The sequence below is a fragment of the Podarcis liolepis genome (assembly GCF_965112155.1).
Source record: "Podarcis liolepis genome assembly, chromosome: 17".
NCBI lineage: Eukaryota > Metazoa > Chordata > Lepidosauria > Squamata > Lacertidae > Podarcis > Podarcis liolepis.
The window spans coordinates 34,429,359-34,451,677 of NC_139571.1; the positions used below are offsets into that span (position 1 = coordinate 34,429,359).

Consider the following 22,319-nt stretch of genomic DNA (forward strand, 5'->3'; position numbering starts at 1 on the left):
GTTACAAACACTTCAGGTTACAGACTCCTCTAACCCGGAAGTAGTACCTCGCGTTAAGAAATTTACCTCAGGATGAGAACAGAAATTGTGTGACAGTGGCACGGTGGCAGCAGGAAGCCCCATTAGCTAAAGTGGTACCTCAGGTTAAGAACGGTTTCAGGTTAAGAACGGACCTCCGGAACAAATTAAGTACGTAACCAGAGGTACCACTGTACAGGATCTTCAGTGTGCGTTGTTAGATAACATCGATGGTATTGATCATTCTTTGACACTAGCTACCAATTCTGTCACTCATTCTTCCCTTTCTCTGCTTCTGTGTCTCACTTTGTGTGTCTCTGTGTGTCTTTGTCTTTCTCTCGCTCATGTCTCTTCCACCAGTAGCAGCCATATTATTACACAGATGTCCTGACTGTGGGATGTGCAGTAGGGGTTGGCTGCTGTTTCGGGACACCACTAGGAGGCAAGTGAATGCTGGCTATCGTCTAACTTTCGCTAGAAACCTTGCATCGTTCCTCCTCCTCACCCAGCCCAAATTATATCCCACCCTCTAAATTCCTTTTTCTAATGCAGGCAGATTCCAGGCTTGTTAGGACTCTTTGGTTGTTGTTTTTGTTAAACTAGAAACCCACGGTCTACCAAGTGCAAGACACACACAGGTGAATCAAAAAACAGGGTGCCTTTAAACATAGGAATTTGCTTTTCTGTACTGGAACTGAACATCCTTATCTCACACAAAAGACCACTCCTGGTTAGCTTTCTTCATTTCAGCAACCTAATTTATGTGGGGAAAGCCATGTTGCTCCTGCCATTGTTAAACAGTTGGGAGTCAGAAACCATTCCTGATCTACAGCAAATCTCCCAGAGATCTACGAGTAGACCCCAATCTACCTTCTTCTCTAGCTATATTTTTTTAAGCATTTGGTTTTGGATAACTGGCCAGCACACCCTCTACCCTGGCAGCACAGAAGCTGTTTCCATATTGGCTCATACCATTCCAGCCAAACACTTACCTTGGAATCATGTGTCCAGGGCTGATGCTGTGGTTCAGAGAAGCACCCATTAGTGTACCAGTATGGAAAGAAAGCAATTGGGAAGCAGTTCCCATTCCACTGAGCTAGCGGTTTCCAAACTTCTTTCTGGGGAACTCTGCGGTTTTCTTGGAAGTTTATCGATAGTTCCTCAATGAGACCATCTGTAATGGTGGACGAGCTTCCCTGGAAAACAGCTTTTTTCACTATTATAGAGTTTTCCTCCACTTTCAGTTCACACAGTAAAGACCAACACCCTCCATAATTTCATGTGAAGTGATGCACAGAATATGATCCACCAATCCTCTGCAATGCACAGGGTTCCTTCAGCAGAGATAGAGACGGTTTCCTCAAAACAGAAGGTTTGGAAACCCCTGTCCTGTTGAAATTGGGAATTGTTTCTTTTCGCTCATGCTTAGCCTTAGCTGAAGGAAACTGAGTTAAGGTGAAACAGTTCACACAAAACAACCCTGCTGTTATTTTCTCTCTGCTACTTTTGCAAATTCCTGTTAATTCATGCACTGGGGGAGTCGAATTCAAGGTAGTCTCAAGTGACTTTGGGAGCAGGTTGTGGTTGGGGAGAGGAGCTGTTACGCATTGCTGAGAACGTCCTTCTTCCCCATAGGTGTGCTCTTCAGCATCGAAGTAACTTCCACCTACTTTGCAGTTCGTAACTACTGGCGCGGATTTTTTGCGGCTACGTTCAGTGCCTTTGTTTTCCGAGTCTTTGCTGTCTGGAACAAAGATGCAGGTAGGATTCGAGGATTGACTTCCTTCCTAGTCTCTGCTCTGACTGTACGTCCTCCTCCATCCCAAGGGTGTCACTGCACAAGTGACTTCTTCAAGGTTGTAGGGATGGAGGGAGAGAGTCAGGTGAACTTTTTTAGCATGCTGTTCCAGCGCTGTGCGTTGCTACCCGCTCCCTCTTCCAGTTCTTACATTCATCTACATGACAGACAGAAGCATGGGAGTCAACTCCTAGGGACCGAGGCAGCTTCGCCACCCCCAATAAAATATTTGAATGGGGTGTGTGATCGATTACATGGGGCGGGGTTTACTTGCCCCTTCCCCAAAATTTTATTCAAGTTGGCACCCCTGGTCAGAAACATCATCCTCAGGATAAAGGTAAAGGTAAAGGGACCCCTGACCATTAGGTCCAGTCGTGACTGGCTCTGGGGTTGCGGCGCTCATCTCGCTTTACTGGCCGAGGGAGCCGGCGTACAGCTTCCGGGTCATGTGGCCAGCATGACTAAGCTGCTTCTGGCGAACCAAAGCAGCACACGGAAACGCCGTTTACCTTCCCGCCAGAGCGGTACCTATTTATATACTTGCACTTTGACGTGCTTTTGAACTGCTAGGTTGGCAGGAGCAGGGACCGAGCAATGGGAGCTCACCCCATCGCGGGGATTCGAACTGCCGACCTTCTGATCGGCAAGTCCTAGGCTCTGTGGTTTAACCCACAGCGCCACCCGCGTCCCTCATGCTCAGGATAGTTTCATGCATATATGGAGCCAATTGCTTTGACCGCCTTGCTAAACAATTGCGAAACCTGCACTAGCTAGAACATTGGTTCACATTACAAACAGGAACAGTGGTATGAAACCATCACTGTCCCCACTGTTTAAACAATGTCAGCCCTATTCAACCTACCTCCAATTTTCTCATTGCTGTGCTGTGGTGTTCTTGGAGGCCACAGAGATTTTTCTACTAGTTTGCTTGCCTTTGATATCCATATAAATGGCAGGCTATTTTCAAGAGGGGATTTTCAAGTGGGTTCAGTATTGGACTTTTCTGGTACAATGCAGGAATTCATACCAAGACAACAGCAAACAGGATGAATAATTTTTGAAAGGGCAGCTGCTTCCCTCTTCCTGTTCTATTAAATTGAAAGAGGAAAATGTGTAAGGATGCCAAATCAAAATACTACATACCATTTGGTGCTGCTTGTGAGTCGGAACTGCTTCCTGATGACAGCAACAACAAAACCTTTTCTTAATGAAGTGCTCTTGAGGCTAGAAGTATTCCAGGCCCATCCCAAAACATATCAAAATAACATCCGCATTACCAAGTCTTTTCAAGTGAGGTGCTAAGAACTGTGGCAGCACTGAAAGGAAGGCTTCTGTGATGCTTCCATGCTGTCCCTTGTGCTTGCGCATTGATATCCCAAATTTTTCTAGGCTTTCCGCCACCCCCGGGGCTCCTGCTTTCTGTAGTGCACATTTAAAATTCTCTCACATTCTATTTTTCCACGGTCGTAATTCCTCCTGTCTTTCTTATCCCTGCTTCACAGTCACCATCACAGCCCTCTTCAGAACCAACTTCCGCATGGATTTCCCCTTTGACCTGCAGGAGCTGCCAGCTTTTGCCGTAATAGGGTAAGCCCAAGGGGACATGGGTAATTGTGATGCAAAACGATGCAAGGCGAGTGTTGCCCCCCCCCGCCCCGTCGAAAACTCTCTGTATAAAGCAGAGTTGCTGCTTGCTTAGAGTTCCCTGGAGGATCCAGGTTAGACACAACAGCATTCAGCAAAAGGGGGAAAAACCTCATTGCAGTGCTTCCAGCAGCCATTGAATGACTCAGTTCAGAATAGAAACACTGTCATGCTTTTCTCATGAGAAATTATTTCTACAAGGTGGCCAGATGCAAAGGAAAAGAGCAGCGCCCCTGAATGGCATCTAGGTGGGCATTTTTGCGGATGCGGCTTGCTGTCGTGAAGGGTTGAGAAAAGCTGGCAAAATTCCCGCTTGCACACAACTTTCAAAGGCACTCTGGGATCCTGCGTGCTCCTGGCCACCACAGCAAAGAATGGGTTTCGTTTTCTCCTCAATCAGCCTTGGAACTTGCTTTCGTTCACTTATCAGGGCTGGGTTGAGGAAAAGGGGCTTTTTATTTTATTTTTTAAAAGCCATTTAAAAACAAGTTCACCACTTGCAAATGGTGTTAGATGCTTGTTGAGCTGAAAGAAACAATCCTCTCCCCTCCATCTACCCCTTTTGTATCTCTTTCAAAACTCATTTGTCTCCCTTACAATCTTCCCCATGGACAAAAAGACAGGGCTTGCCCAAGGGCTGTGGGGTGGGAATGGGGTTGTGGCATCCTGAGGTGGTAGAATGGCCTGTAATAAGGCAGGTAGTGGTTCACATTTTTTAAGAGCTCTCCTGATTTTATTTTTATAATCCTTACTACAAATAGAAAATTAGGGGTGCACAAAGTGAGTCTGAGCTCACTGATGAGGCTTGGTATTTTTTTGATGTGTGTGTGTGTGTGTGAGAGAGAGAGAGAGAGAGAGAGAGAGAGAGAAAGATATTTGTGTTTACATGGAGGAGCATTCAAAATACAGTGGTACCTCAGTTTAAGAACAGTCCTGTTTACGAATGATTCAGTTTACGAACTCCACAAAACCAGAAGTAGTGTCCTGGTTTGAGAACTTTACCCCGGTCTAAGAACGGAATCCAAATGGTGGAAGGGCACCAGCAGTGGGAGGCCTCATTAGGGAAAGCGCACCTTGGTTTAAGAACGGTTTATGTTTAAGAACGGACTTCTGGAACCAATTAAGTTCATAAACCGAGGTACCACTGTAGTATTAACCAGCCGCAGCTTGAAGTGGACAAGACCCATCTCATTCTGCTGGATTTGCACAGAACAGGCTCTAGGGCAGCTATTCTCAACCTGTGGGTCCCCAGATGTTGTTGGACTACCACTCCCATCATCCCTGAGCTCTGGCCTTGCTAGCTAGGGATGATGGGAGTTGTAGTTCAACAACATCTGGGGACCCACAGGTTGAGAATGGCTGCTCTAGGGTTTGTTTGTTTGGTACCTCTGGATGTGAACAGGATCCATTCTGGAGCCCCGTTTGTATCCTGAGTAGAATGTAACATGTGTCTGCGCATGTGCAGGTTGTGTTTCACTGCTTCTTTGATGTCATTTTGAGCGTCTGTGCATGCGCGAGCAACGAAACCTGGAAGTAATCCGTTCCGTTACTTCCGGGTCGCTGTGGAGCGTAACCTGAAAACGTTCAACCTGAAGCATATTTAGCCTGAGATATGACTGTATATATTTTCTGGATATGCTGCTGTTAGGCAGCTGCAAGCAACTCCCTCGTCTGGTAGCCCAGGAATGTACAAAGACAAGGAAAAGTTTCTTACCATCCGCTTTTTATTCAGAGAGGGGCTTTGGAACCCAGCCTCTTAGATAATGGCGTTGTCCCGAGTGAATCTCCACCCCTTCCTTCTCTCCCACTACTTCATGCATCATCCCTACAGGTGCTGACAAGCGGCCTCTTCTTTTGAGCTCTTTGCTCTCCTACTTTCAAGGCTCTTCAGATTCTGGGAGAGGGGGGATCTGGAATGCTTTGTAAAGACACTGTGTTTGCCAGCTGTCGCCCTCCTGGTGCTTCCTCCTCCTCCTCCTCTCCCATTATTTCCCAACTTTCCCCCTCATCAGCTTCTGAGCTGAGACTTCCCTCAAACCCCTGTTGTAATTCTGAACTGTCTTCCTCTTCTCTGGAAGGGTCAGGCTGGGGAGGGGGTCTCCACCATTCCTCCTCTGCCCAGTCCCTGACAACTGCCTAAAAGTAAAGGGACCCCTGACCATTAGGTCCAGTTGTGTCCGACTCTGGGGTTGCGGCGCTCATCTCGCTTTTATTGGCCGAGGGAGCCGGCGTACAGCTTCCAGTCATGTGGCCAGCATGACTAAGCCGCTTCTTGTGAACCAGAGCAGTGCACAGAAATGCCGTTTACCTTCCCACCGGAGTGGTACCTATTTATCTACTTGCACTTTGACGTGCTTTTGAAGTGCTAGGTGGGCAGGAGCAGGGACCGAACAACGGGAGCTCACCCCGTTGCGGGGATTTGAACCGCCGACCTTCTGATCGGCAAGTCCTAGGCTCTGTGGTTTAACCCACAGTGCCACCCGCGTCCCAAACTTTTATGCTTATCCTTGCTTAAAGAATAAAGTTAGGCTTGGGGGAAGAGGGTCCTAGGGTTCATATGGGCGCCGAACATGATCCAATGGGCCTCTTCTTATGTAAATCCATACACAGACAATTTTCAAAAGTTGGCAATGCCCACATTTATTTTATTTTTTAAAAATTCCTTTGCTGTAGGATCTGCTCTGGGTTCCTTGGAGCGTTTTTTGTTTACTTCAACCGGCAGGTGGTTTTGTGTGTACGTCGACATACGGCTCTAAGTCAATTCCTAACCAAATAGTGAGTATGCTTTTATAGAGTTATTCTCCTCCTTTGCTGAAGAATAATGGCAGCAGGACCTGCCCAGTCCCTGTACCAATGACCCTGCTCTAAAGCCCAGCCAGTAGGAGCCGCTGGGAAGTAAATGTTCAGCAGCAGCATCTGAAAAGACCCTGTGCTGCATTGATTTTTTTATAGAGAAGATTGGGATTTTCATTTTAACAGAAACTGTATTGGTCATGGCGCAGGAAGCGCTCTTAAGCGTAGAAAGTAAACAATAGCCTTTCATATGTGCACATATGGAATAAGTTTAAGGGAGGCTGCCAACTTAAATATCACAATGTCTTCTTGTTTGGCAGAAAGCAGATATTGTTGAAGTCAGGCTAGAGACCCTGACAGAGTTCATTGGGCTTAGGAGAGGCGAGGGCAGAATTGCTCTCTGGTTCGATTTTGCATCAGTTTTTCTGGGTTTGATGTATGTTGGCCCTTAACTTCTGTTTCTTTTCTATTCTAGCCGCCTTATATATCCAGGGGTTATAACCTTTGTGATAGCGTCCTTGACATTCCCCCCAGGCTTCGGGCAGTTTATGGCTGGAGAGGTGAGAATATTGCTATAGGTCCACCAATGCCTAAAGCCTATTTCACAGAATGAGGGGTACAGTTTTCTCAACCTAGAATTTGTCTGTGCCTCGTTTTCCATCAGCAGTAGCTTCCATCAGCTGCGGGGGGGGGGGGGGGAGACTTCTCTACTGATTGTGCTGTCACTCCATTGGGGAGTGAACTAGCACCATTCCTCTCTGTTTTGTGTGCATGCTGAGAAGGAAAGTAGTAGTAATCCCTTCCTACCTTGCATTGACTAAAACAGGTTAGGGAACCTCAGGCCCGGGTGTCAAATGTGGCCCCCAGGGCCTATATGTCTGGCCCTCAAGTCACATCCCCTCCCCCACCTCCCACTGACACAGTCCCTAGAGCACTTTGCTGTGGGTGAAATGTGCCCTTGCTGACGCATCTTGTGCATGGAAAGAAGTCCATGTGGGATGTACCTAGAAACCTGTGGCTGTACCTTTTTTCAAAGAGGGCCAGATTTAATGAAGTGAACATGCGTGAGGGCCGACCAAAGTTGTTGTTGACCTTCTTTTAGGATTGAAGTTGTTGAGCTTTTTTTACGATTTTACCCCAGGAGATAAACTGCCACAGGGGCCACATTAAACCGACCAGCCGGCCAGTTGTTTAGGCCCCCGGAACAGGCTTTGGACATGCCTGCCTTATAGGAAAGACAAGGTCCTTTATCTTCCTTTTACTCCAGAGGCGAATCTTCTTCAGGGCCAGATTCCCTCACAAGCCAGCCTCCCAAGGGCCACAAAGCAGCAGCGGCCAGGGCCGTGCAACAGACAGGATCTTTGTACAGTGGGCTAGGTACAGCCACAGGTTTCTAGTGGTTCTGTGAACTATGATCTGCTCACAATTATATTGCAAAATATGGGACTGTGTACACGTTACTGGCTTAAAGCGTAGCTACGTCATTCAATTCGAAGCTGGTTTGGGGGCAGTGTCATCAAAGTACAGTATTTCATAAGAAACAACAGGTAATACACAAAGTGTGCTGTGTGTACACCACTTCCCAAACCATTGGTGGGGGCACAGTGGGCGCAGAATTAGTGAGTGTACACAGCTTGGATTTCCTCCTTGCAAACCTTTTGGTTTCTGAACAATTGTAACCTCTCGGCTGCATGAAGAGGTATTTATAAGAACAAACTGGACAGGAGGATGTCAAAGATAGAATTGTTTCTGAAAGTGCGGAAAGAGCCTCTGCAGTTCACATCCAGATATAAGCAGGGCTTTGTATATGCCATGATTTCATTGGAGTACAGAAACCTGCGGAGAGTGGTACTGGCGACAGAATCCAGCTTCCCAAGTCTCTCAGGTTTCATTAGGAAAGACAAAAACTCACGAGCCAATGCAGTATTTTCCTAGCTCTTAATGGTTGCGGAGATGTGCTTGAAAGTGTGCAGGCAATTTCTCATGAAACCTCAGAGGCGAGACGAAGCAAAATAAGGCCAGGCAAACCTATTTGTTCAATTTGTATAACTTATACAGATCACAAATATCAGTCCTTGCTGAATTTTGTTTTACCTCTTCACAAAGAGCCCCCACCCCCCACCCCCGGTTTCTCAGCACCTAATACACACATTTCCAAACAGAATATTGTTCCCTTTGTGGCGAAAGCCTAGTCCCTCATTGCCATGTCTCTCCTTGCAGCTGATGCCCAGAGAAGCCATTAGCAGCCTCTTTGATAACTTCACCTGGGTAAAGCATACAGGGGACCCCCAGATCCTGGGGAGATCTGCCGTCTGGATCCATCCCAAAGTCAGTGTGTTTGTCATCATTCTTCTCTTCTTCGTCATGAAGGTAGGGAGCCCACCCGACTGCGCTGAATGTGGATCGTTTCCTCCTAGTCCCTTGCAGCTATTTCCCCTTAGCGGGAGCAGCGAGCTGTAAAGTCCTCAGAGAAACAGCTCATTATTTTCCAAGGCAATTGGTATGTTCTTTTGGACCAGGCCAACTGAAGAGGTTTTATTGGAGAGAGTTTAATGTAGTGGATGAGAAACCCTGATTCACCCCAGATCATGCAGGAGAACATTCAGGGATAATGGGGTTTTCTTTCACATCAGCCACTTAGTCTGGAATAGGGATAATGTCTCTTCACTTAGCTGGTATGGACAATCCAGATAGTGTCATTGTCAAATAATTGCATCCCAGTGTGTTCTGTGATATCCTTCTGCCTTTTTTCCAGGCTCATTTTTTTCTTTTTAAAGTACAATTGCAGTGCTAACCTTATCGAGTATAGACTTGTCAAGTGCTATAGAAGATTTTCAGGCTATTACCCCTTTAATTAGTAGCTTTATTTTGGTAGCCCTTTATTTTAAAGTGGCCAATTAGTTGCTTCCTGTTCATTTGCAGCCATTGCCCTTTAATCTTTTATCATAACCATTCAAAAGAAAGTGGGAAGCCACTAATTAAAGGACGAGGGAGTGTAGCTGAACATAACTTATTTCTGATTATACATAAGGAGAACTTACCCATATGGGATGGGGCATTGTCATGGAGAATATATAAAAAAAAGGTAAAGGACCTCTGACAGTTAAGTCCAGTCGCAAACAACTCTGGGGTTGCGGTGCTCATCTCGCTTTATTGCTGAGTGAGCCAACGTTTGTGCGCAGACAGTTTTTCCAGGTCATGTGGCCAGCATGACTAAACTGCTTCTGGTGAAACCAGAGCAGCGCACGGAAACGTTATTTACCTTCCCGCCAGAGCTGTACCTATTTATCTACTTGCACTTTGACGTGCTTTTGAACCGCTAGGTTGGCAGGAGCAGGGACCGAGCAACAGGAGCTCGCCCCATTGCGGGGATTTGAACCGCCAACCTTCCGATCGGCAAGCCCAAGGCTCAGTGGTTTACACCACAGTGCCACCCGCATCCCCATGGAGAATATAGTCCAGTATAAAGTGCTGTGTATAATCACTAGGTTAATTCTGCTTCCATGTGGTTGTTGAAAAGCAATGCCTCAGGGGCACTAAGGGCCCCTGGTGTGGAAACAACCTGAATACAGTGTGTCCTTTATTCAATCTGTCCTGCAGCCAGAGTAGGGGAAGAAGATGGACGTTGTAGTTGGTGGGATGTGATCCTCCCTTTGGAATTGCATTAAAAGGTGCTATAGTCCCAATGAAATAAGTGGTTCAAAAGCTCAGGGGAACTATACTTCCTCACCTATGGGACTGTGTTGAATGCACAAGCACACAAAACGCTATACCTCCAATAGTCTGGAAAATCAACCTTGAATCTACTCATAGCTTGCAGCAGAATGCCAGTGATTAGGTTACTTAAGAGCTGCTCACCTGGCAGCAATGTTAAGTCTTCCTTGGAGCTGACATCTCTTTTATGTAGCACTGGGAGCCATAGACGATAAGCACCAGGGGACCCTGCTTTTACATGGCTGGCAATAGCCATGAAGGCAGATATTCTGCGTAGTGTTCACGGAGACTGTTTCAGGTTTTATTTGCCTTACTGGAGATTTATCAGCTGGCTCACAAGAATCATAGACATGGTCCGTCACCTGATCTAACCTGCTGCTCAATGCGGGATGAAATTATACCATCCCTTCCAGTCTCTGCTAAAATATATCTGAGAGAGCCTACTGTACCTCCTCCCAAGGCAATCATTCCACTGCTGATTCACTCTTGGTGCCATGCTGCTTCTCTTGATATTTAGCCAAAACCTGTCTCCCTGCGAGTTCCAGTCATGCAGGAAAAGTCTGCTCCATCTTCTGGGTGGCAGAAAATAGCCTCTTGTGCTATAGCAAGTACTGAAGATGAAAGTATCAAGCAATCTACACAATGAGCACCTATATAATTTTCCTACCTACACATATTAGGGAGGCTTACTGAATGAGACTGGCTTCATGCAGACTCAAAATTATTCCCTGCACCACAAAGTTCTCCTCTATGAATTTTAATGGTGAATACTCTCCATTAGGTGCATTGCTTTTTGTACCATCAACTAGAAATCACTTTGCTAGCATTAACCTAAATATGTCTCTTGGGCTGCTTGCAATGCCGTGAAGTCCTCCCTCCTCCATAGCTTAATGAAAGTCCTATAGGAAAAAAATGTAGTTACATGTTTCCTACTTCTGAGCAGTGGAAAATTCCGGGGGCATTGCTTATGGGGTTTTGTTTAGATGAGAGTGAGCGAGCACAGAACCCTTAGGGTGCCTTTGTAATATTTTATTTGTTTACAATTCCGCAACAAACAGAGTATAAGAGGGGGCAAAAAGAACTGGTACTGCAGGCAGCCAATGCATTAACAATGCCACAGACTCCCAGAAAGCAAGGTTCAAAGAATTGTAGGTATAAACTCTTGACTCTCCCCTCCCACGCCCCATCATCCTCTTTCCAGAACGGAGCCTCCTTTATTTCTTTCCCTGCACCTCTGCACCAGCCCCAGGGTGGATCTACACACGGGTGGGGTGGTGGAAGAAAACAGGTGTCAACATGTGATACTTCCGGCAAAAGAGACCAGCTCAATGTTCTCAAAACAGCTAAAAAATTAACAAGCTTATTCTTTGTGTGCTCATACAGTGGTGCCTCACAAGACGAAAAGAATCCGTTCCGCGAGTCTCTTCGTCTTGCGGTTTTTTCGTCTTGCAAAGCAAGCCCATTAGCGGTTTAGCGGATTAGCGCTATTAGCGGCTTAGCAGGCTTAGCGGATCAGCTGATAAGCGGCTTAGGGGCTTAGCGGATCAGCTGATAAGCATCTTAGCGGCTTAGCGGATCAACTGTTAAGCGGCTTAGCGGATCAGCTGATAAGCGGCTTAGCAGATCAGCTGATAAGCGGCTTAGCGGATCAGCTGATAAGCGGCTTAGCGGATCAGCTGTTAAGCGGCTTAGCGGATCAGCTGTTAAGCGGCTTAGTGGCTTAGGATCAGTTGATAAGCGGCTTGGGGAAAAGGGGGGGAAAGGAAAAAAACCCCGCAGGACCTCGCAAGACATTTTCGTCTTGTGAAGCAAGCCCATAGGAAATTTGTTTTGCGAAGCACCTCCAAAACGGAAAACCCTTTTGTCTAGCGGGTTTTCCGTCTTGCGAGGCATTCGTCTTGCAGGGCACCACTGTATAAACAGGTCTGCTTTTATGGTGGCTGCTGTTTGCACAGAAGAACAAAATACCGGAATACCTTTATGAACGTTTACTTCCTTTTTAACCAGACTGGACACTGAGACTGAGAAGGGACAGAGAAGGTGGTAGTGATGAGCCAGGTTGACCATCCCTGTCCTGGGCAGTCAGCCACCCTAGGGGACGCGGCTGGCTTGCTTGAACTGCCCTTGTGGCTTTTATGCTCCCCCAACTCCTTTGCTCCTTCCCCACATCTGTCATCTTCTTGGTCCATTTCTGAGTAAGTTCAGTGGAGCTGTGAGAGAGGCACCACCAGTGCCACACACTAACTATTGCTGCCTGTCCCCTCTGTTCTAGTTCTGGATGTCTGTCGTTGCCACTACCATGCCGATACCTTGCGGAGGCTTCATGCCTGTGTTTGTGCTGGGTGAGTTTCTGTATTTTCCTCAGAGGGGAATTTTTCAGAGTCTGGGATTGTGAGAGAGGGGAGAACTGAATGAAGGTAGATCCACACCACATGTTTAAAGCACCTCTGACAAACGTGACACCCCCCCCCCAAAAAAAAGAATGCTTGGAACTGTTATGTACTGAAGTTCTCACCCTGGGCCAGCAGGGGGTTACTGTAGATAGTTTTCACTCAGGTTCACATATGCAAATAAGGGATTGAAAGTGACGTTCAGTGATTGGATAGTTACAGAAAATGGTTACTGTTGTGTTCTAGTGGAGCTCTATATAAGCAGGCTGGCTGAACCCTTCAGTTCAGTTCTGTTCTGGCCTGTGAATAAACAAGAGCTGTTTGAAGAATCGCTGTGTCGTCTGATATGTTCACCCACAACTTAACAGGAACTATAGTAGGTTAAAGGTGCTGGGAACTGTAGCTCTGTGAGGGGAAAACTATTCTTTAAAAGTGCTCTTGAATGTGCTTTAAATGTATGGTGTTGATCTGCTCAGAGATGCAAATTGATGTTGGATGGTGCTTCTTTGAAATGATTGGGACCCTGGTTCTCCTTCTGGTCCCCATTAGGGAATCCCTTGACATTTCAGCTCGTAGCCGGCTTCTCACTCCCGGCTCCTTCTCACTCTCTAGCCACTTCCTACAACTCACAAATGCCGGGCTGCACCACTCCTATTCATGTGGCTCCAACACAATACCTTCCTTCGATAAGAAAACCTACTAGTGGTCAGAATAGGAAGATAGAAACGAAAAGCTAGCTCTTCCTTTGAGTATAGACTTATTGAGCCAAAGGAGCAGCAGTAAGCTTATTGTTCTTCCTCTGCAGACATACAGTTTTAAAATTTAAAGTGTGGGTTAGTTTGCTCAAGCCCTGTGTGCATCTATTATATTACACAAGTATCAATTATGCCACCTGAGGCAGAGTGGGAAATTCAACACAGGACTTAGAAGATCATTCTGTCAGCTCAAGTCTTTCAGATGGAATGAGCTCTTCTCTTCTTCTTCTGGGGTATTAGAGAACCACCCCCTGGCTGTTGTGGGGGTTTCCCCAACACCCCAGGGCTAATTTGTGGTGGTGGTGGGGAGGCACAGAGGGAGGAGAAGGAGGGAAAAGCTCAATAGTGCTCATGGAAGACCTTCTGCTAGTGGGACTCGTTAACTGCTCGATATTTTCTTGTACATTGTTAGCAGAACACACTTAGACGCAGAACAGCTATGAAGGCAGGGAGGGGAACGAATTTTTATTGATCTTGTATTAACCAGTAATCTCATGATGCCTTATAGGGGCTGCCTTTGGACGCCTGGTTGGTGAAATCATGGCCTGGTTTTTTCCTGATGGGATTGTCTTCGATGACATTGTTTACAAAATCTTACCTGGAGGTTATGCCGTGATTGGTAAGTCCACATCCCTTTTTCCTTAGGTTGAAATCTCAATCTAAGCTACGGATGGTCCATATGCTGGTAACTTACCCACTCTTTCTCCATGTCCTGTAATTGGGAAAAGGAGCTGCCGCTTTGACTGGTGCAGTGAGCCACACGGTGTCCACAGCAGTGATTTGCTTTGAGCTGACGGGTCAAATCTCCCACATCCTGCCCATGATGGTGGCCGTCATCCTTGCCAACATGGTGGCCCAGAGTTTGCAGCCTAGTCTCTACGACAGCATCATCCAAGTTAAGAAATTGCCCTATTTGCCAGACTTGGGATGGAATCAAATAAGGTATTATAATAATAAGAGGGGGATGAGAGGGAGGGAATGGAGTCAAATGATGAGAAGGGGGTGTGAATGAGTCCACCCAGTGGTGTAGTGTGGGTTGCATGTTGCCCAGGGCAGCGCAGAGCAGGGGAGGAAAACGGACAGGAGTATTCATGCGCATTCAGCTACCTAACAGTGTCTGCATCACCCAGGAGATTGCAGCCGCAGTGATAAGAAGATTCGTTTACGTTGTCTGGAGAGGTCACTTCCTGGTTTGCTGGAGAGGTTACTTCCTCCGTTTTCAACGGAGCCCAGTGATGGAAGCACACAACTGTATTGAGGCAGTTCTGGGTGTTGAAATTTTGTGCCCAGGGCAACCACCCCTGTCCGAGCGCTTTCCTCTTTTTGCCCCACCCCTTTCCAAGGGAAATCCTGTTCTTTAGCAATAAAGGTAAAGGGACCCCTGACCATTAGGTCCAGTCGTGACCGACTCTGGGGTTGCGGCGCTCATCTCGCTTTATTGGCCGAGGGAGCCAGGGGAAACTCAATTTGCTGTTTGCTCCGATTGAGTGCTAAAGAGTGGTGTTCCCTGGGGGAGAGCAGCAGGACAAGAGGAAGTATGGATAAGCCCACAGTCTATTTCCTGCCTCCATCTGAGGCGAACCTCTCTGCATTGCTTCCATTTCTCTATGACTTTAACTCCTCTTCTTCCTGAAGCAAATAGCCTGCATCCAGGCTACCTCAAGGAATGCCCTTCTCCCATACTGGCTTTCCGGGGTTCTTCCGTCACCAGAAAGGGTCCTGCTCCAAGTGGCAGCAGCATTAAACTGGTGTGAGGCAGTGTTTTCTCAGAAGGGGGACCTCTCTTTGGGGAACTCCCTCCCTGGAGGCATTTGGCTAGCCTGCTTGATAGTCTGTTTCAAGAAGTCTCCTATATATAATTCTGGCAGACATTTGAAGTTATTTTAAGTGGAATTTCTCCTCCTATGGATTTTACTACCATTTTATCTCTCATAGTTATCTATCTATATTTTCATTGTCTGGATTTTACTACAATCTTATATGTAGCAGCTGCCCTGAGGATTCTTCAAGCAGATTACAGTTTCTGGTGGGTGGGTGGAGGGCTATTAACTAACTAGCTGACAAATTAGTTAATTAAGCCACCACCTCTTTTTTCTTTAACTTACTCATTTTCTTCCCTTCGATTTTAACTTCCGCCCACTTAAGCAAATACAATATCTTTGTGGAGGATATTATGGTGTGCGATGTGAAATTCATCTCCTCCAACTGCAAATACCGGGACCTGCAGGATGCTCTTGAGCACACCACTGTCAAGACCTTTCCTCTTGTGGATTCACCAGGTGAGATGGGCGAGGGACCAGACCCACTGATGAATTCAGAGGTAGCTCACATCCATCCCCCCCTGCCCCCCCAAAGTTTCCAAGCACTTTGGTGCTCAGTAAACCCTAAGAACTGAATTCCTGGTCAGTTCCTTGGCATGATAACTTATTGTTGGTGGGCAGAGGACAACTCAGTAAGCACTAAAGCCAAACTATCTGCATGGTTTCATTCTCACTTTTTGTTTAAACACAACTCTGGTTTTCATTGGATTTTTTTTTATCCCGTTAGTATTTTATTTATTTTGGGGGACATGGCCTGAAGAAGCCGTGTGGTCTGATGAAATGAATTCTTGGCTCAACCCTTTGTTTACCAATAAACGTCTGTCTTGTCTCTTTACATGTGTTTTCTGTAGACAAATAATATCTAGCTTTTGTTAAAGTATGTGCTATTTTGTTTCTCTTTGCTTTTAATATTCAAACCATTTACATTCCACAATAGTACTTTCAAATCCATCCTTTCTCCTTCTCTTTACTCTTCCCCTACCCTCCTCCTATATTCTAACTTTAACTTTTTACCCTCTTTACTTTTTTAACTTCTTCTTCTCTTATCCCTCCCTCCCTCCTTCTCCCTTTCTCCTTACTTCTTCCTTTCTCTACCTATCTCCTCTCCTGCTGCACTTTCTTCTCTTTTGCCCTCTTCCACCTCTTCCTGTTGATGTTCTACTAATTCTCCAAAGTCTTTTTCTGTATTTGCTCATGAATGGTTTCCCAAGCTAGTCCTAGAGGGCCAAGACTTTCCCAAGTCTAGTTTGTAGGCTCTACACCTCCAGGGTGAAACTGTCTTGAAAATAATCTACATGTATTTCCTGGTCTTGAAACAGTAAAATTTCAGTGCAGCCATCAGATCCCACCAGAACTGTTCTCAGGTCTACTAAAAAAATCCCCACAACCAACCCTGAACGCCTGCCTAATAATAAGTCATGTGAATGCCTTTGTCACTTCTTATGCCTTGTACAATTCTGTGACTTATGACTGGTGGAGAGGGTTGAGGAATCTGCTCAGAGAACTTGGCAGGAGAAGAGGGAAACTGCAACAGAAGGCATGAACAGCAGGAATTGGCCACCAACCACTTGGCTCGATGGACCGGTGCTTTCTGTGGGAGGGAAGGCTTCAACAGGCTAGTGTCAGATACAGAGTGGGCTCAACTGCTGCTGCTCTGTGTGAAAACCTCATACTGTTTGTGAAGAGGGAGGAGGCACAGGAGAAAGACGAGTATATTTCTAGAGGGACAGCAGTGCTGTTAGGCATGTGTTTGAGAGCTAGGATGAGAGCCAGAAGCAGGTTGTTTGGCTGCAACGAGCTCTGGCTAAGAAAACCAGGACCTTGCAGAATTTCCCAAGTGGAAAATTATACCACCACATACTGGCTCCAGACCAAAGATTTAAATAACCTTGGGCACCACCTTTTCGTATCCAAAATGGCTTTGATTCTGTCAGGTTTCTAGGACAGTGTTTCCCAATCGTTCTACCTTCAGAGAACACTTTCTGCATCCAAGGGACTCCAGAAGTTTGCAGAGAGGATTCTGGGGCATGTTCTATGCAATGCAGTTGCGTTCTTTTGCAGGAAACTGGCCAAAGCCCTGTTGAGTCTTAGCTTTTACCCCACATGAACGGAGAATGGGTCCGAGAGGCCTAGAATGCAACTAACACTTCTCTGACACCACATATTGCAAAGGATGAAACCTAGTAAAGATAGGGAAGTTGTCTTTTATGAAAACATGTTTATTATTCCTGGTTTTCTCATCGAGGAGACAAATATAAGCTTCCAAGAGACACTAGAGCTCCTCTGAACAGTTTTCTTTTTTCAAAAAGACTAGTGCTCTAGAACGTGCGGAGATGGTCACCCTCCTTGAAGCGGCATTCCTATGAAGTGGCATTCCTAGAGATACTAAGTGGACACTTCTCTGCCTTTGAGCCTACATAGAACTGGCCTGTTGTGTAGGGTGGGTGGGTGGGGACTAGGGTATGATCCAGCCTTCAGAGCAGTAGCAGCCAACATTGAGCTCTCCCCATGTTTGACTAAAGTTTTCACTATCCCTAGTTGTACTTGGTGGGGCTGATGAGACTGGCAGTTTGACCATGCTGGCAATCTCTGCTTCAGTGGCACCTTGTTTGCTGCACAACTAGAGCCTGGTTCTTGGTCTTTCTAGACAAAATGCATGTCAGGACCCATGGGTCATTCTAGAGGGACCTTGTCTTCCTCATATGGGTTTGACAGCAGCGGTGGAGGAAACCACTCGGATGCCTGGGGCGGTGTGAGCCGCCCATAGGAATGGGGCGCACCACGGGGCTTCCAGAGTCTGCCTGGCTCCTCCCACTCAGCTGCCCTAAAGCTGGGAGGGGGGAGCCAGCGGGCAGACCATTTGGGCAGCATGGAGCCTGCACGCCCCCAAACCACCACATCTCTCCCAGGAGAAATGAGTTTCTTGGGCACACTGCACCCCCCAGTGAGTGCCGCTTGGCATTTTGTTACCCGCCTCAGTGGTGACACCCAGGGCGGTCCGCACCCACCTTCCTCCGCCCCTGTTTGACGGTCCAGTTGACTCAGCAGCCCACTTGGGGCCTTCCTCTTTTGATAGTTCCTGCGGTTTAGACAACTAGCTGCCAGGCCACATGTGTGCTGGGCTGGATCTGTACTGATAAAAAATAAAAGCTATAGAAAAAATGCTATAAAAGCTCTCAATGCAAAATTCCATTGGTGATGGATCACTGCTCTACAGAGCCATCTGGTGTACATGTTTATAACATAGTTATAATGATATAATTGACAAGTGTAGCTGAGTCAGAACTTTCTACCATATGGGGTGGATATGTAGGAAAATACAGGTATTCTGGGAGAGTATCCATGCAGAACTGCAAAAAATGCTAAAGATCTATTTCAATAAAAAAACCAGAGGCCTACCACCTGGGAATAACAGATTTGGATATTCCGCAAAAGAGGAAGGGTATCTTTTTATATGTGACGGCGGCAGCAAGAGTTCTGATTGTGGCAAAATGGAAGAGTAATGAAATCTAAAAAGATTGGATCCAAAAGCTGACAGAATATGCCGAATTAGATGGTCTATCAGAAAAAATAAAGAATAAATCAAAACAGGAATTTCTTTCAAAATGGTAGGTTTTCAAAGAATATTTGAAAAATAAATATAGCAGTGTAAATTCTGTTGTGGCATTTGAGGAACTTCAGTAATAGTTGCAAGGTAGATATAAGAAATTAGATATATTAAGAAAAAGTTCAGTTATGATAAAAGTGTGTATTGGCAATAAGTAATATGAAATCAAAATATGGAATAGACAGGAGGTTGGATCTTTAGTGTTAAGACCAATGTATGTTTTATTGTTTGTTAAGAAAATTATGTGTCTATGGTTACTCTTGTGTGTAATTTGGTATTTGTGTTTTTTCTTTTTTCTTGCTGTATCAATAAAATAAAAAAATAAAAAATAAAAAAGACAAGTGTAGCTGAGTCCCTGGGAAAAGGGAAGAAAGCCCTACTTGGCCTTACTTGCTTTCGTTCTTTCCCTCTCCTCCTGTAGAGTCCATGATCCTGCTGGGCTCTGTGGAGCGGCCAGAGCTCCAGGCCCTTCTGCTCAGGCACCTCAGCACTGAGCGCCGTCTGCGCCTGGTCAGGGAAACACAGCAGCAGAAACTGGCCGAGACACCGTATGACGGGCACAGGTGGAAGCACGAATCATTTGCTTTTGTGGATGAGGATGAGGATGAAGAAGAGAAGCCTGAGGTAGTGAAGGAAAAGGTGAGGAACAGAGCCCAAGAGGAGAGTGAAAGAAGGAGCAGGAGTGGGAAGAAGGAAAGGGAGAGAAAACAAGAGTAGCATTGTTATAAGAAGATGAGATTTGGACCTGGAAGTCTCTGGTTAAAATCTCACCTGTTGAGAATTCACTCATGGGGAACCTTCTCATTCAACATCAGTCCTATTTTGTTTGTAATATATGTTTGGAGAGATTAATGCAAAGATTGCTGCAATAATGTAGCCAAAGAATATTTGGGAAAGTTGCAAAATAGATGAAAAATATTTAAAGTTAAATCCTGGTCCTTGTTTTGCTCACCTTTCTCCTGCAGCTTCCGCAACAGCCTGCTTTCATCAGCAGTTTCTCAGAACCACCCAATGGCCCAGTGGCTCCTCACAAGCCGTTGCCAGAGTCACCAACCCCTCAGGAAACTCCAGGTACAGAAATACATACCCTGTTGTCTTGGGGTGGGACAGAAGAGTGTAAGAGGAGTGTGCTGGATGAGGCCAGTGCCCCATCTGGTCCAGCACCCTGTTCTCACAGGGACCAACCAGATAGCTATGGGAAACCAAGCAAGCCAGACCCAAGCACAAGAGCACTCTCCCCTTCTGTGGTTTTCAGCAACTGGTATTGCTCCATGACTTTGTCTACCGTATTTTTCGCTCTATAGGGCGCACCTGACCATAGGGCGCACCTAGTTTTCAGAGGGGGAAATCAAGGGGAAGAAAATGATCCCCCCCCCATCTCTGGGAGCAGCGGACAGGCTGCACGCAGCCTGTGAACTTCTCCCAGACCTCCTTCCTGCTATTGTGGGAGGTGGGTGAATTCCCCCATCTCCCGCAAAAACCCAAAGGAGGGAGAAGGGACTGACTCGGCCAGTCAGTCCCTTCTCCCTCCTTGGGGAAAAGCCCCCAAGAGCGGCGCGCTCTTCAAAGGTTGCGCTGCTCCTGCAGGCTTTTTCAGGAGGTGGGGGAATTCCCCCATCTCCCCCAAAAGCCCACAGGAGCCGCGCACCCTTTAAAGAGCATGCGGCTCCTGCAGGCTTTTCGACCGAGCTTGTGGGGCTGGCGGGGGGGGGAGGAAGTGCTGCTTTCCCCCACCGCCAGCCTCAAAGACCAGACTCTCCTGGCTTCAGCGAAAGCAACGTGAAGCCTCCGGAGCGCAGGCTTCGGAGGCTTCGCGTTGCTATCGCTGAAGCCAGGGAGCCTGCATTCGCTCCATAGGACGCACACACATTTCCCCTTCATTTTTGGAGGGGAAAAAGTGCGTCCTATAGAGCGAAAAATACGGTAAGCCATCAAAGCTGTTGGCCATCCCAGTCAGCACTTGGAAGCTTGACTGCCCTTGCCCATCTGTTCTGTGGGGAATGGGAGGGGAATAGAGACCGCAAGTGTGTTGCTACAGAGTGGATCACGAGTCCCGTCATCAGCTCATCTTTGCTCACTTGGAGGAAAACAGGAGTGAAGATACAGGAAGCCCCATAGTTTGGTCACCTCTGCTGCCAAGGCTTCCCTTCATGCTGCTACATGATTTCTGTTGTTTCACAAATTCAGTCATGTTGCTTCCTATCCTCTTTCTTTGATAATCCCTGTGGTTTAGACAACTAGCTGCCAGGCCACATGTTTGCTGGGCTGGATCTGTACTGATTAAAAAAAACACACGCTATAGGGGGGGGGGGAAACGCTATAAAAGCTCTCAATGCAAAATTCCTTTGGTGACGGATCACTGCTCTACAGAGCCATCTGGTGTATATGTTTATAACATAGTTATAATGATATAATTGACAAGTGTAGCTGAGTCCCTGGGAAAAGGGAAGAAAGCCCTACTTGGCCTTACCCCCTTTCTTAGCTGAGGTGTTATGGAAATTCCATCCCGGTTTCTGGTCCCGTCATCGCCCTGAATAAATCCTTGGCTGTGCCTCATCATTTGCCCTTCAAAACTCATGCCTTCCAGCAATTTCTTTTCCCATCCCACTTGATCATGTATACTGGTTTACAGCTTGATGCCTGAAGCATCAGGTGGTCGCTTGCATGTGTGGAAGAGCCGCCATAGATGAAGCATCGCAAAGCGCATTTATGCGACCGCACATCAACTCCAAGCACAACGCTTTTCACAAATTCAGTTTTGTGAGCCACCAGGTGTTGAATCATCAAGGGATGTTCACCCTTGGGCGAACAAGCCTTTATTGTCCTACTGTAGGGAAGATCTGACAGACAGAAATAAAAGAGAATTGGCCAAGCTGTCTCCAGTTAGCGTTCAGTAACTGTGTACATTTGTTTGTTGGTCTAGATCAGGGGTAGGCAACCTAAGGCCCATGGGCCGGATGCGGCCCAATTGCCTTCTGAATCCGGCCCACAGACGGTCTGTGAATCGGTGTGTTTTTACAAGAGTAGAATGTGTCCTTTTATTTAAAATGCATCTCTGGGTTATTTGTGGGGCATAGGAATTCGTTCATATTTTCCCCCAAAATATCGTCTGGCCCACCACATGGTCTGAGGGACGGTGGACCGGCCCACGGCTGAAAAAGGTTGCTGACCCCTGGTCTAGATTATAGAGTAGGTGGGGGGACCACACATTCCTTCCTCTGGTCTTACTTCCCACAGGGCGGAGATTCTGGCGCTTGAGGAGACTGATGCGGTACCTCATGTGCCTATACCACCCTCCACATCAGCAAGAGATGGCTGAGCAGGTGAGGAGACCTTTGTGCCTGACTGGAAAGCAGGGGCTGCCGGCTTCTAAGACAGGAGCATTTGTTGGGTTGAAAATGGAGAAGTAAAGTAATGTAATGTAATGAGAGAGATGACACCTCAAAATGACGAACTGGTTGGTCCAGGAGTGTGACCAAAATGGCAGTGGGCAGGAGAGCTTTTTAAAACATTTGATTGACATAAAACTGCCTTTTGGTCCCTATTGTGTTTCTTGTGTTTTGCTTTTGTACTATTGGATTGCAGACAGTTTCACCTCACAGGTATATAATTTACATTTTGGGCTTTATAACCGCAGCCGTCTGTCTATGCCTTTGTGCTGTTATATTCAGGTGGGTGGAACGGGCACTATTTATTTGTTTGTTATTTCATAAAATAAAAAAGAACGTAACAATAAAACGATCCGTAAAAACATTGAAAACATTTTTTTAAAAAATTAAA

At 46.5% G+C, this 22,319-nt stretch overlaps 1 protein-coding gene across 6 annotated transcripts in view; it reads left to right on the forward strand.

Annotated features, from left to right (window-relative positions):
• Nucleotides 1-22,319, forward strand: part of CLCN1 (chloride voltage-gated channel 1) — a 109,909-nt gene that overhangs the window by 72,395 nt on the left and 15,195 nt on the right. For 5 of the 6 annotated variants that reach the window (XR_014520475.1, XR_014520476.1, XR_014520477.1 and 2 more), the window contains exons 7-19: nt 382-460; nt 1,654-1,779; nt 3,319-3,403; nt 6,134-6,235; nt 6,729-6,813; nt 8,474-8,623; nt 12,240-12,309; nt 13,621-13,731; nt 13,841-14,054; nt 15,258-15,391; nt 18,961-19,178; nt 19,505-19,610; nt 21,777-21,862. Coding sequence is in view for 3 of the 6 variants with exons in the window: in XM_083481391.1 (XP_083337517.1) it covers nt 382-460; nt 1,654-1,779; nt 3,319-3,403; nt 6,134-6,235; nt 6,729-6,813; nt 8,474-8,623; nt 12,240-12,309; nt 13,621-13,731; nt 13,841-14,054; nt 15,258-15,391; nt 18,961-19,178; nt 19,505-19,610; nt 21,777-21,862 (1,566 nt within the window). In the remaining 3 variants the exon portion in view is untranslated. The remainder of the gene's footprint in view (nt 1-381; nt 461-1,653; nt 1,780-3,318; nt 3,404-6,133; nt 6,236-6,728; nt 6,814-8,473; nt 8,624-12,239; nt 12,310-13,620; nt 13,732-13,840; nt 14,055-15,257; nt 15,392-18,960; nt 19,179-19,504; nt 19,611-21,776; nt 21,863-22,319) is intronic. The other variant, XM_083481390.1, reaches the window with a different exon arrangement.